The sequence below is a fragment of the Carya illinoinensis genome, chromosome 4, assembly GCF_018687715.1.
Source record: "Carya illinoinensis cultivar Pawnee chromosome 4, C.illinoinensisPawnee_v1, whole genome shotgun sequence".
NCBI classification, from domain to species: domain Eukaryota; kingdom Viridiplantae; phylum Streptophyta; class Magnoliopsida; order Fagales; family Juglandaceae; genus Carya; species Carya illinoinensis.
The window spans coordinates 8,307,080-8,319,430 of record NC_056755.1 but is presented as its reverse complement, the minus strand read 5'-3'; the positions used below and the strand labels follow the sequence as shown (position 1 = coordinate 8,319,430).

Below are 12,351 nucleotides of genomic sequence, written 5' to 3'. Positions count from 1 at the left end.
CAAAATTTTTATGACAAATTTGTATTTTATTAAAACCGAAAAACCGGACCAAATCGGATCGGAAACCTGTAAAACTGGAATACTGGTTTAAGAGGAAAATCGGTGTGTAATTAGTTTTGAAAAATATAAAACCGGTACCTACCGGTTCGGTCCTAGATTTTGTCCAAAACCGGACCGAACCGGACCGATTACACCCCTAGGCCTACTTCATATTTATTTCTCAAACTTGAAACTCTCAAATTCATATATATTACAATTTGAAATAATCTTTTTCTACCATCTTATCCATCTTTTTAAATGATTACTAAAGATACAAAATAATCTCATAAAAGGATCCCAGATACTGATGTGGCAGTATGCCACGTCTCTCTTTTTTCTCTCTTTCTCCCCCCTCCATGTGTCTCATTGATGTCGCAGCTGAAACCTCTCACTAACATTGCCACCAAATCTTTCTCGCCCCTCATCGACATTGTTGCCACACCTTCCTCGACCCTTACTGACACTGTCTGGCTTACACTGTAGCCCAGTCATCCTCCTCGCCTCTGCATCCGTCACTAATGTTAGAATGTCGTCATCGCTACCCCTCATTGGTAGGTACAATCTCTCTCTCTCTCTCTTGGTTGGGCTGAGGGGTGGGGAGGGATTGGGAAAGGGAAAGGGAAAGGGGGAAGAGGGGAGAGGGGGGAGAAAGAAAGGAAAAAAAAAAAAAAAGGAAGAGGGAGGAGACACAACGTAGTGTGTGGGATGCTTTTATGAGATTATTGTGTATGTATAATGTTTTTTTTTTTTTTAATGAGAGAGAGAGAGAAGCTAATAGCCAAAGCCACGACCTGCATCTCGAACTATTTTGAGTTGTAATAATATAATGTGGTGTTCAAATTTGAACAAACATTAGCCATTGTTAACTATTTAGTGAATGTTTGTAAACATTTTTCATCTTATCATATCTTATCTTTTTTTTTTTTCAAACTTTATTTAAATACAAATATTTTCAAACTAATCATTGCAAAATTTTTAAACTAATCATTACAATTTTTTTAAATTTTTATATAAAAAATAAAAAATAATTTAACTTTTTCAAATTAAAAAAAAAATAATATAAAAAATAATATTCTAATAATATTTTAACTCTATAATATTTTTAATTCAACTTCTATTTTCTTTTTTCTCAAAATTTAAGAAATACTTATTTCAAACTATCTCATTACTATTAACAAACTATCTTATTATTATTTACAAAATTCTCATCTCATCTCATTCCTTAAGCACCCTCTTAGTATTTACTAATGACTTGTAGCTTTGATATTTTTTTTAATTTATTTTAATTTCTTTTTCTACGATATTAAATGTGAGACTCAATAACCAATTCATTATGTTCAATAAAACCATCAAAGGCAGTGTCAAGTACTCTAGGACCTAAATAATGGGCCGTCTATAACTCGTTAATTTGGAAATTAGAAACTCATGAAACCACATCCTAAAATGTAGGGGTATAATTTATTTTATTTGGTCTGGTTTTGGATAAAATTTATGATTAAATTGGTATATATTAGTTTTACATTTTTTAAAACTGATTACGCACCTATTATTACCATTCTAAACCGGTAGTACGATTTTACCAATTTCTAATCCGGTTCGATCCGATTTTTCTGTTGTAATATACAATATTATATATTATATAATATATATGATATAGTATATTATAATATATAATACTATAGTGATGATATATTGTAGTATATTATAATATATATTAGAATTGTATTATAGACTATAGTAATATAAGATTTTAAATTTTAATATTATATTAATTAGTAATTTATCATATAATATAAAAATATTTTATATATAATTATATATTATATATAAAAATGATATAAAATACAAAAAATTAAAATATATATATGAACCGGTCTAATTTAAAAAAAAAAAAAGAAAAATCAGAATTAGACAGATTTTAACCCATTTTAAGAAAAATAAAACTGGTACCAGACCGAACCAAACTTGGGGACCAGTCCAGTCCAGTTTACCAATTTACCAATTTTTTTTTTTTTTTAACACTCCTATTGATATTAATAAAATTGGAATTCCGTTAAAAAAATATTGCTAATTTATTAGAATGTGTAATGTCTCGGCTTATATATGCTTTGTCTGTCTGGTCTCCTTTAATTGTTAGAACAAGCAAAAATCAATGTAAAGGTCCCTTCTATCGACACGTCTAGATATGGAATTTTGTAAAACCCAAACATGCAAATAAAATTTATCAACGAATTGCATTATATATACACAACGATTATTTACAATGAATTATTTATAATGAAAATGACTATAATTTGCAACATAAATGACTAATTTTGATAACTTATTGAGAGTATACAAGAAAAGAAAAAATTATTTTTATTATGAGTAATGCTAGATAAAGTCGTTTAATACATAAGCGTTGTACAATTATTTTGAAAAAGAGTAGAATTTATTATTAAAAAATTATTTTTTTCACTTGAGTCCTGTAATTACTCATTTTTTTCAAAGCTCGTTTGTTTTATAACTATTCTCAACTCATCTCATCTACAAATTTTTACATAAAATAAAATAAAGAAATTCAATTTTTTTTTAAATTCAAAAACAAAAATAAAATTAAAAAATATATTCTAATAATATTTTATTCAACTTTTAACTTTTATGTCAACTCAACTCATCTTATCTTATATTATTTGCGAAAACAAATTAGGCATTTTCAAAGTACTATTTGAGTCTCTCTTTTAACTTTTGATCAACAGATTTTGCTATCACATATGAATGATAGTATAAAGAGTACTGCTATATTTATAAATTGATGTGATTTCATTTGATTTATTATATTTACTTTATAATAAAAATAATTTTATAATCTGACGAACCATATCAAGTCATATCGATTTATAAGATTATTTTTATGTAATTTTTTTATGGTTAGAGTATATATACCCATAATAATACATCATCTCGCAACCCTTTCCAAACCTTTATAAAGGTCAAACTTATTTATACCATTAAAAAAATTAATAGAAATGCAAAAATTAGAAAACAAAAATAATTGTTTTGACCACATAACAAGGAATAAAAAATTATTGCAGAAATTTAATTGTATGATAGATCTTCTAAATTTTATTCTAAGATAGATAGTGAATTGGATCCGAAAATAATTAGATGTTTAATATTATTTAAAAAATTCATTTATACCATTATGTTTAATAAGAACAGATGTACAAAATAATTTATTTTTATATTTTTTTCGAGAATTATTACATATATAAAAAAATAAACTGATTTGAGTTCATGAATTAGTGATAACAGCAGTTTCTTTTTTTTTTTTTTCTTTTTTTTTTTTTTAAATAATGGCAAAGCCAGAAATAAGGCCCAGTTCGTGTCCAGCCCACTATGTAAGAACCCTAATCCCTTGAGCGACCAAGAGCTAAAGCTTTCATTATATAATGTGTCATTTTCTCGATCTCTAGGGTTTTACATCGCGGGGGGCGTGAAAGAGTCTGCGAAACTGCGAGAACAGCTTGTTCAGGGAAAATGGTGAAATTCCTAAAGCCAAATAAGGCGGTGGTCCTCCTCCAAGGCAGGTATGCCGGCCGCAAGGCTGTCATCGTTAGGGCCTTCGATGACGGCACCCGGGACCGCCCCTACGGCCACTGTTTGGTCGCCGGGATCAACAAGTACCCCAGCAAGGTCATTCGCAAGGACTCGTCCAAGAAGACGGCGAAGAAGTCACGCGTCAAGGCCTTCGTCAAGCTTGTCAACTACCAGCATCTGATGCCCACGCGCTACACCCTCGACGTGGATCTCAAGGACATCGTCTCCGTCGAGTCCCTCCAGTCCAGGGACAAGAAGGTCACGGCTGCCAAGGAAACCAAGAAGAGGCTTGAGGAGCGCTTCAAGTCTGGGAAGAATAGGTGGTTCTTTACCAAGCTCAGGTTCTGAATTGGATCGATATCGTTTAGTGTGTTTTGGGGGAGCTGGGTCCGTTTCTATTTGGTCGTATTTCATGTTAGTTTGTTATCTGTTTATTAAGAAGACAGCTGTTTCGTCAAGTATCTTAGTAGTTATCTTAAGAATGATTTTGGGTTTAATTTGATTTGTTCTGAACCGCTTTGAACATGTTTGGATGAGATATTCGACTGATTCTTCTCTCAACGCCGAGATTATACAATTTTATTACTTCTAGCTTACTTGATTCGTTTCGAAGTCTTTTGCTATTATTTTTGCTGGTTTTGTAGTGGGCGTTTCATGATCTGCGAAATGTCTATTTGATTCTTGTTGATTAGTGAGATTTTGCATATTATGTTTTTGTGGGGATTGGTTTGATTTGGTTTTTTCTGGACTTTTTTTTTGTTTTTAAAATTTTTTTTTATCCATATTGAAAATTGATATGCTTGATTTCTGTGTATAATGATTCTCCGGGTGTTGGTCTTATTGATTGTTTGACGAGTATTGTATGGATCCTCACTTCTCGTGTATAGTTTGGACTTGGATCTGCTGTTGATTACGTTTGTGTTTTGATTTCTAGTTATGCTTGATTTGGTTCGAAAGGTGTGCATATTAGCTGATGAATTTTTGATAATGTGGATATCTTCATGTTAGATACTTTTCGGTTGATTAAATGATGCTTCTTTGGATATTTAGATTAATGAAAAAGAAGCACGTCAAATGATATTACTGGGAGTTAAGCTTCTACAGAAGCTTTATTATTTCACTAGCGATTGTTTTGCTTGGTTGCTCTAGGTTTGTTCATGTATATCCGATTTTATTATCGCTTTCTGCATATAAATGTACTTATTAAGCAGGGGGCGTAAGTGATAAGTTTGTTTCTGGGTCTGCCATGTTTCATTGCATTCAGGATACAATGTTCTTCATGGATGTGAACGTCCTTGAAAGTGTTTGATTAATTTAGTTCCTAATATGTTCATGTATTTTTATTTAGAGAAATATTTTAGCCACAAAATGATTATACAAAAATAAAAGCACAAAGTGACTTAGCTTGATATGTTATGTCAGATTGAAAGATATTTTTATCGTGAAGTAAAATATAACAGATCACATGAAGTTACTTTAGTTAGTGTGAGTTTAATTTTTTTTTAATTCTTTGTCTGTAGCACTTCGCACTTTTCTTTTATCTATGTTGGGAACATTTAGTAGGTTAATTGAGCGATAGTGAAGATTGTTGTTTATATCTATTTTAGCCTTGAATTATTCTGCATGGTTTTGTAATTTGTAGTTTCTCATTAAACCCTTTTATTTTTTTCCATTCACTGGAGGGAAGACAATATGGTTTGGTTTCGGATTGTGACATTGTTCTTTGGAAAAATATAGTTGCAAGTACAACTGTGTACTAATCTGTGTACCAATATGATGTAATTGGTCAAAAAGTAGATTTTATTAAAAATAGTGTTAATTTAAATTTTAAGTATGAATAAATCAGTATTGGTACACAGATTAGTACGTGACCATGCTTGTATATAACAAAAACTCTTGTTCTTTTCTTGGCTGATGTGGGTGTGCTTTAAGTTCAACTGGGTGGTCTATAGATTCTATGAGCGAGGCAAGAATTTTTATGTTCTTGCAACAGAGTTTTAACATGTGCATCAGAATCTGCGTCACAAATCTCTGTTTTTGGCTCAACAATCATGTCTTTGCAGTTGATACCGAAAGTAGTAGAATGGGAATCGATCAATTTGGTCATTTTGATGATGGGTTGCTTGAGAAGTTGGGTTCTCGAGATTTCTCGTTTATTTTCACAAAATTTCCTATTTTATTTAATCATTATAACTTTTATAAATTTTTATATAAAATAAAATAAATAATTTAAAATTTTTAATTTTCAATTTTCAAATTTCAATATAGAAATAATATTAAAATAATATATTTTAATAAAACAATATTACATACAGTTGTGGAATTACAAACGCCGCATAATTATTTTGAAAAAAAGTGGGTTTATGATTAAAAAGTTAATTTTTTTTTTTTCATGTGAGTTTTATATTAATTTATTTTTTTCAAAATGACTGCACGCTGTTTATATAATCACGACTGCAAATATCATTTTTCATTTTAATAATATGATATTCAACTTTTAATTTTAATTTTAATTCATCTCTAAAATCAAATGAGGCCTTATTTATCGGGATTGGCATTTCCAAAAGGATTACATGTAGGTTTGTAGAACTAAAAACTAATGGAAAAGTCTATACGCAACCGCAAGATATCCTCGTTGCGGCCTCGGGCGTACGTGGCATGAAAAGAAAACTCGTTTTCTTTTTGTTCAAAATCTCTCTCTATTCTCTCGTTCCTCTCCTATAATTTTTTATCCGTTGCTTGTCGCAACACACCTACCTCGCTGTCCAGCCTCACGTCAACCACCGAGAGCTTGCCAACTTTCCAGCAGCCTCCACGTTTTCATTCCTCAGCCGCAGGCGAAGCCAACGCCACCATCACGCACGGAAGCTGACGCCATGGACCACCGTCTGGAATCAACCATCCACCATTGATCTTCATGCCAACTGCTCCTCCACGGAAAGACAGAACATGACCAATTAACTCTGTTTTTACTGGTAAAAAGCAGAGCAACTTTTACGTTAAGTCACTTCTCGGCAAGCTGCCCATTCTCCTCTTGCTGTAATGGCGGAGGCTTTCCACCTTCCTTTTTAGTGTTATCCATTACCCTGACCTTTTAGCTTCTCCCTCTTTCTCTGTATCTGGCAGCGGGCTGCCTCCGTTTATATTTTATACCCCCCTTCCAAGCTTCGTTCATGTTTCCTCTTCAAGTTTTATAATGTTTAGCTATTAACTAATAACTCTTAAAACAAAAGGAAAAATAGGGAGAAAACTCGAATACCAAGGAGTTCCATGTGTTCTTCGCATCGTAACAATAACATTTCGCTTGCAGAATCTGGGAGTCTTTAGCTGATAATCGCCATCAGGTGTGCTTCTTCTCTGATCTTCTTAATGTTTTAAAGATCCAGGGAGACTTTTTTTAGTGGGTTTATGACAATAGAAAAAAAAAAAAAAAAAAAAGGAAAATAATGAGAAAGGGTTTCTGCAAAGTTCATCTCTCCCAAGATATATATCATTTCACTCTGCAAAGTTTCTTTTCCCTCCTTCCGCAGTTTGTTTCTTCTTTTAAGGTTTTTTTTTTTTTTTTAATAATATTATGAGCTGACTGGCAATTGCCACGTCAGCCACGAGGCCGCGGCGGGGACATGGGACGGTTGTCCCTAGCAGCTCTGAAAACTAATTAACGTTTGGAAAACTAAAAAAAAAACACACTTTTGACAAATGGAAAATAACAGACTCTATAGAACTGTTTGTTGTATATATTTACAATTTTAAGTTCAGAGTCACTCTTAGGTTATATTGAATAATTTGCTAAAAATGAAGGTAGGCTCCAATGTATGTATTATGTGTACAGTGTACTATACCTTGTGATGATGGGCCTTCCAGACCAAAATCTTATATATATTTTGGGCTATAAACACAATGGGTCCTTAGAGCCCGCTACTGGAAAATGGGCCAAGCTGACCCCACCACAAAGAAAAAAGAATAAAAAGTAACGCTGCTAGAGATTTCTTTTTATGGATTTTGTTACGTACAAATAAAATTATTTATTAATCTACGTATTAATATTGATTCATTTATATTTAAATTTTAAATTAATATTAATTTTAATAAAATTTATTTTTAATTAATTACATTAGATTAGTGTTACAGATTTTCTTGTAATTACAGATTTATTCATTTATAGTTGTAACTAGATTTTCTTTTTAATTACATTGCTTGCTTTTGATAAAGACAAAGCTCCCAAAGAAACCAACAAACTAACTACCGCCAAACGACACCCCTAAATCCTAATGCGGAGTATTTTGACGACCATTAAGCCCCCGCCCTCTTCCTTTCCTTTTATGCTAAAAAGTGAAATCTCTCTCTCTCTCTCTCTCTCTCTCCTTTTATTTCTTCTGCACATCCCTCCCGACTCTCTTCCATTATTACTTCTTTCTCGCCAGTCCCCTCCAAAATAACAGAAGCTATTCACAAAGCATTCTTCCCCACCCCTCCACTGCAAACTCATCTCTCTCCCGCTCTCTCTCTCTCTCTATCTGTCTCACACACACACACCTTTTCCATTCCATCGATCATGCTTCAGAGCTTGGTTCCGCAATCCCCAATGTCTAACCCTACTACTTCCTCTCCCATGAATACCAAGCTTATCTACGGCGACGACTTCTCCCTGGACGAGGCCACCACCAAGCGTATAACTTTCTCCCATGACGCCTCGTTATCTGTCGACGCGACTGATCAACTAGACGACAGCGAGTCTACCGGCCTTAGACTCCTTGGTCTCCTCCTACAGTGCGCCGAGTGCGTTGGCATGGATAAACTCGACGATGCCTTCGACCTTCTCCCCGAGATCGCCGACCTATCCTCTCCCTACGGCTCTTCTCCGCAACGAGTCGCAGCTTACTTCTCCCATGCACTTCAGGCACGCGTCATCACCTCCTACCTCGGCACCTACTCTCCGCTCACCTCCAATGACCTGAATCTCATTCAGTCCCGGAGAATCTTCTCCGCCCTCCAATCATACAATTCCATCAGCCCCTCGGTCAAATTCTCTCACTTCACGGCCAACCAAGCCATCTTCCAAGCGTTGGACGGCGAAGACCGCTTCCACATCATCGATCTCGATATAATGCAGGGCCTCCAATGGCCTGGATTGTTCCACATCCTCGCCTCCCGGAACAAGAAGATTCGATCAATGCGAGTCACCGGGTTCGGATCCTCCTCTGAGTTGCTGGACTCGACCGGCAAGAGACTCGGGGACTTCGCCACCTCGCTGGGGCTCCCCTTCGAGTTCCATCCGTTGGTGGGAAAAATCGGAAACCTGAAAGACGTGAGTCGACTCGGGGTGAGGCCGAGCGAGGCCATAGTGGTGCACTGGATGCACCATTGCCTGTACGACATAACGGGGAGCGATTTGGGGACACTGAGATTGTTGACTTTGTTGAGACCCAAACTGATCACGATCGTCGAACAGGATCTGAGCCACGGTGGCGGCTTTTTATCTAGGTTCGTGGAGGCTTTGCATTACTACAGCGCGTTATTCGACGCGCTCGGGGACGGATTGGGTGGGGACAACGTAGAGAGGCACATGGTGGAGCAGCAGTTGTTTGGGTGCGAGATTAGGAACATCCTGGCCGTTGGTGGACCCAAGAGAACAGGAGAGGACAAGGTAGATAGGTGGGGTGTGGAGTTGAGCCGGGTTGGGTTTTATCCCGTCTCGCTTGGGGGAAACCCGGCAGCCCAAGCTAGCTTACTGCTTGGGATGTTTCCATGGAAAGGTTATACTTTGGTGGAGGAGAATGGTTGTTTGAAGCTGGGGTGGAAAGATCTGTCTTTACTCACCGCCTCGGCGTGGCAACTGTCCGATTGAATTAGTTTGATCAAATTAGATGATATGGCAAAGCGAATGTGACAAGGATATCATTCCCCTTCTGAATGGAGGTTTTGAAGGTGATAAGGACCAAGTGAAAGCAGTTTTTGTTCACTCGGTTGTATTTCTTTTGAAGTGAAAACCATTTATCTAAAATTGTTCTTGTTGACTTGTTGTAGTTTGGGAGAAGGGAAAAGCTTAGGGAGAAAAGGGATCCTTTCTATTTGGAGGTAACTAAGGGGATTAAGTGCTACATTGAAGTGGAAATCATTAAACTTTTAGTTGAAGGTGGTCATTCATTAATGTAGCTCAAGGGATTATGGGTGCACTATATTTTATTGATGTGGATTTTCCCTTTGTTGCACAGCTAACCCTGGTAGCACGGGGATGTAGTTCATCTGGATGATATATAGCATTATCAACATGGTATATTGTGGAGAGCCTAACCAAAAGTTAAAAACAGATTAGATGACTACAACCTAGATTGGATGACTCAGCTGATCATGCAAGACATTAGGCACTTGGTGAGTAATTTAAAGAGTTGGCAGCTAAGAAAAATACATCGAGATTTGAATCGATGCGCGTATTGTTTCACAATGGGCAGCATCAAATTAATCTTTAGAAACATACCCTTAATTTCTACCCCTCCTTATTTATTAGACTTTCATAGTGGGAATGACTCCTATATATTCCTATTAGACTGCACCGTCGTCTTGGTGACTTTCCCTGTTTTTATTTCTGCATGGTTTCTCTTTAATAGAAGTAGACTTTGTTATAATATATATATATATGTATATGTATATGTGTGTGTATATGACAGTCCATAAAGCAATTAAATTGCATAAAGGAGTGAATTCCCCAAATGGGATGAAAACGTGAAAGACCTGCTTGTGATGTGAGATTGCCTTCTCCTTTCTCATCATACGTCCCAACTTTTAGCTTTCAAGTCAAACTGAGGGCATCCAATGCGCGTGTACAGGGGACAAAGATCATGTTTTCTTAAAAGTAGAATCTATTGGGCATAATGCAACCATAATTAAATCGGTGTCCAGTATGCCTGTGCCTTTGAGGGAAACACCAAGTTAATAAGAAGGTCCTTTGTATTCTTACACTTCAACTATAAAAAAAGATTATATAAAAATAATTTTATAAAATAATATAAGTTCATATAATTTATAGATCTACTTAATAATAAAATTAATTTTATAATTTAATAAATCACATGAAATTACTATATTTATAAAATTATTTTTATAAAATTTTTTTGTGATTAAAATATTTCTCATTCTGATATAAATTAATTTAATTAATCAAAATGAGAGAGATAAACATGAATCTTACACAATTATTACTCATTTATTAATACTTCAAATATTTTAAAGATAATAATAAATATGGTAGAACTCTCATATATTATCCTCTCTGACTTGAAAGGATGAGAGAATTCTCGACTTAGAATTTATATGCATGAAAGTTGGCGTTAATGAATAAATTAGGAGGACAAGACCTTTATGAGAGTTATGATATCCTTTCACAAGGATAGAAGCCTGCAATATGGTAATGATGACATCCAAAGATTCTCTTTTCCAACTGTGTCGACTCTAGAGCTCGAGCTTCTGTGTCGGAAGAAGAACTGCTTTCATTTACTATTTTCTCAATGGTGGAGGTTAACTTCTTTGACCGGGAGTGTTTTGAAGGTGTTTTGTACGTATAGGAAGACTTCTCGGATAGCTAGGAGGGGTACTAAAGGACCTGCAAACATATAAATATAGAAGGTAGTTAGGAGACCTTTCGTTCGATACTTAAGTTAGTTTCCTTTTTAAGAAGTGTTTATCTTACTTTAAGATTTTGTGAGTTTGATCATAGTTCGATTAGGCTTTTATACTAGGTAGTTTAAAGTTTTGCTGCTTTCATTTCAAAGAACTGTCTCATCGCACCTCATGCTTTATATATGTGAATCCATTAGGAGGTGTGATATCCTAAAAGAAAAAATTACTACGGTATTTGGGTGTGATACCCTAGTAGTCTTGGTTGTCTATTGTCATTCACTCATTATTGAACCTGAGTATGTTTGATTTCAGGCTCCCATCCTCTCGTTGTTTAACAGTCAAAAGATAAGTTGTAAGCCGCCGCCTCTTCTAATTGGCCAAAACTGTGTGAGGAAGAGACGTGATAAGTCTTCAAAGTGGCGCACAAAGTTTGGCGCCAATGATGTGAACCAAGCTCAAGCTGCACCTTTCAAGGTCAAAGAGAATGCTCGGCAAGCAACCTCCCTTTGGAACCCATGCAAGGTCATATGGGTTCTAAAAATATCCAAATGCTCTAATAGGCCCTAAGACCCATCATACAAGTCCATCTGCGGAACTCTAAATTTCGGAGGTAATGGCACTGTCGTCACATTGGCACTGTATGGTAGGCCAAAGGTGGCGAGCATCTGATCCACAGAAGAGGATGTTTCCACTCTCATGGCCATCTCCTGATACTTATTTTGCAACTCTTGAAGTTCTTACAACATCATTTTCCTGTCTCTTTCTTCATTTTCCACCATCATCCTACTTGACTCCTCCTCCTGATTGCATGACTTGGCTTCGCTACTTCAGTTGACTGAAGGGGGCCTTCTTGCAAAGTTTTGTTCTCTTTCTTAAGTGTCTCCACTTACATCATTAATCTTTTCATCAAGTCCTCATTCTCTACTTGCGATGCGTCCATTTTAACTTAAGAAACCCACCAAGCCCCAGTTATTGCAAATACCTCCGGCATACAAAGCATACATTTTTATGAGATATCCCACAGAGTGCCAAGGAGAATCAAGAATCGGTTTTTGTTCACCATTCTTTTGAGGTATACTTTGGTCTCTATGTGTTACATGCGAATTTACATCTATA

General features: G+C 35.4%; 2 protein-coding genes across 2 annotated transcripts; both read left to right on the top strand.

Annotated features, from left to right (window-relative positions):
- The first annotated feature begins 3,474 nt into the window (after positions 1 to 3,474).
- Positions 3,475 to 4,214, top strand: LOC122308522 (60S ribosomal protein L27). The gene has a single exon (XM_043121887.1). The coding sequence runs from the start codon at positions 3,559 to 3,561 to the stop codon at positions 3,964 to 3,966; it is 408 nt and encodes a 135-aa protein (XP_042977821.1). The 5' UTR covers positions 3,475 to 3,558; the 3' UTR covers positions 3,967 to 4,214.
- Positions 4,215 to 7,950: 3,736 nt separating this feature from the next.
- Positions 7,951 to 10,042, top strand: LOC122307026 (scarecrow-like protein 23). Its single transcript, XM_043119629.1, has one exon. The coding sequence runs from the start codon at positions 8,174 to 8,176 to the stop codon at positions 9,464 to 9,466; it is 1,293 nt and encodes a 430-aa protein (XP_042975563.1). The 5' UTR covers positions 7,951 to 8,173; the 3' UTR covers positions 9,467 to 10,042.
- The last annotated feature ends 2,309 nt before the right edge of the window (positions 10,043 to 12,351 follow it).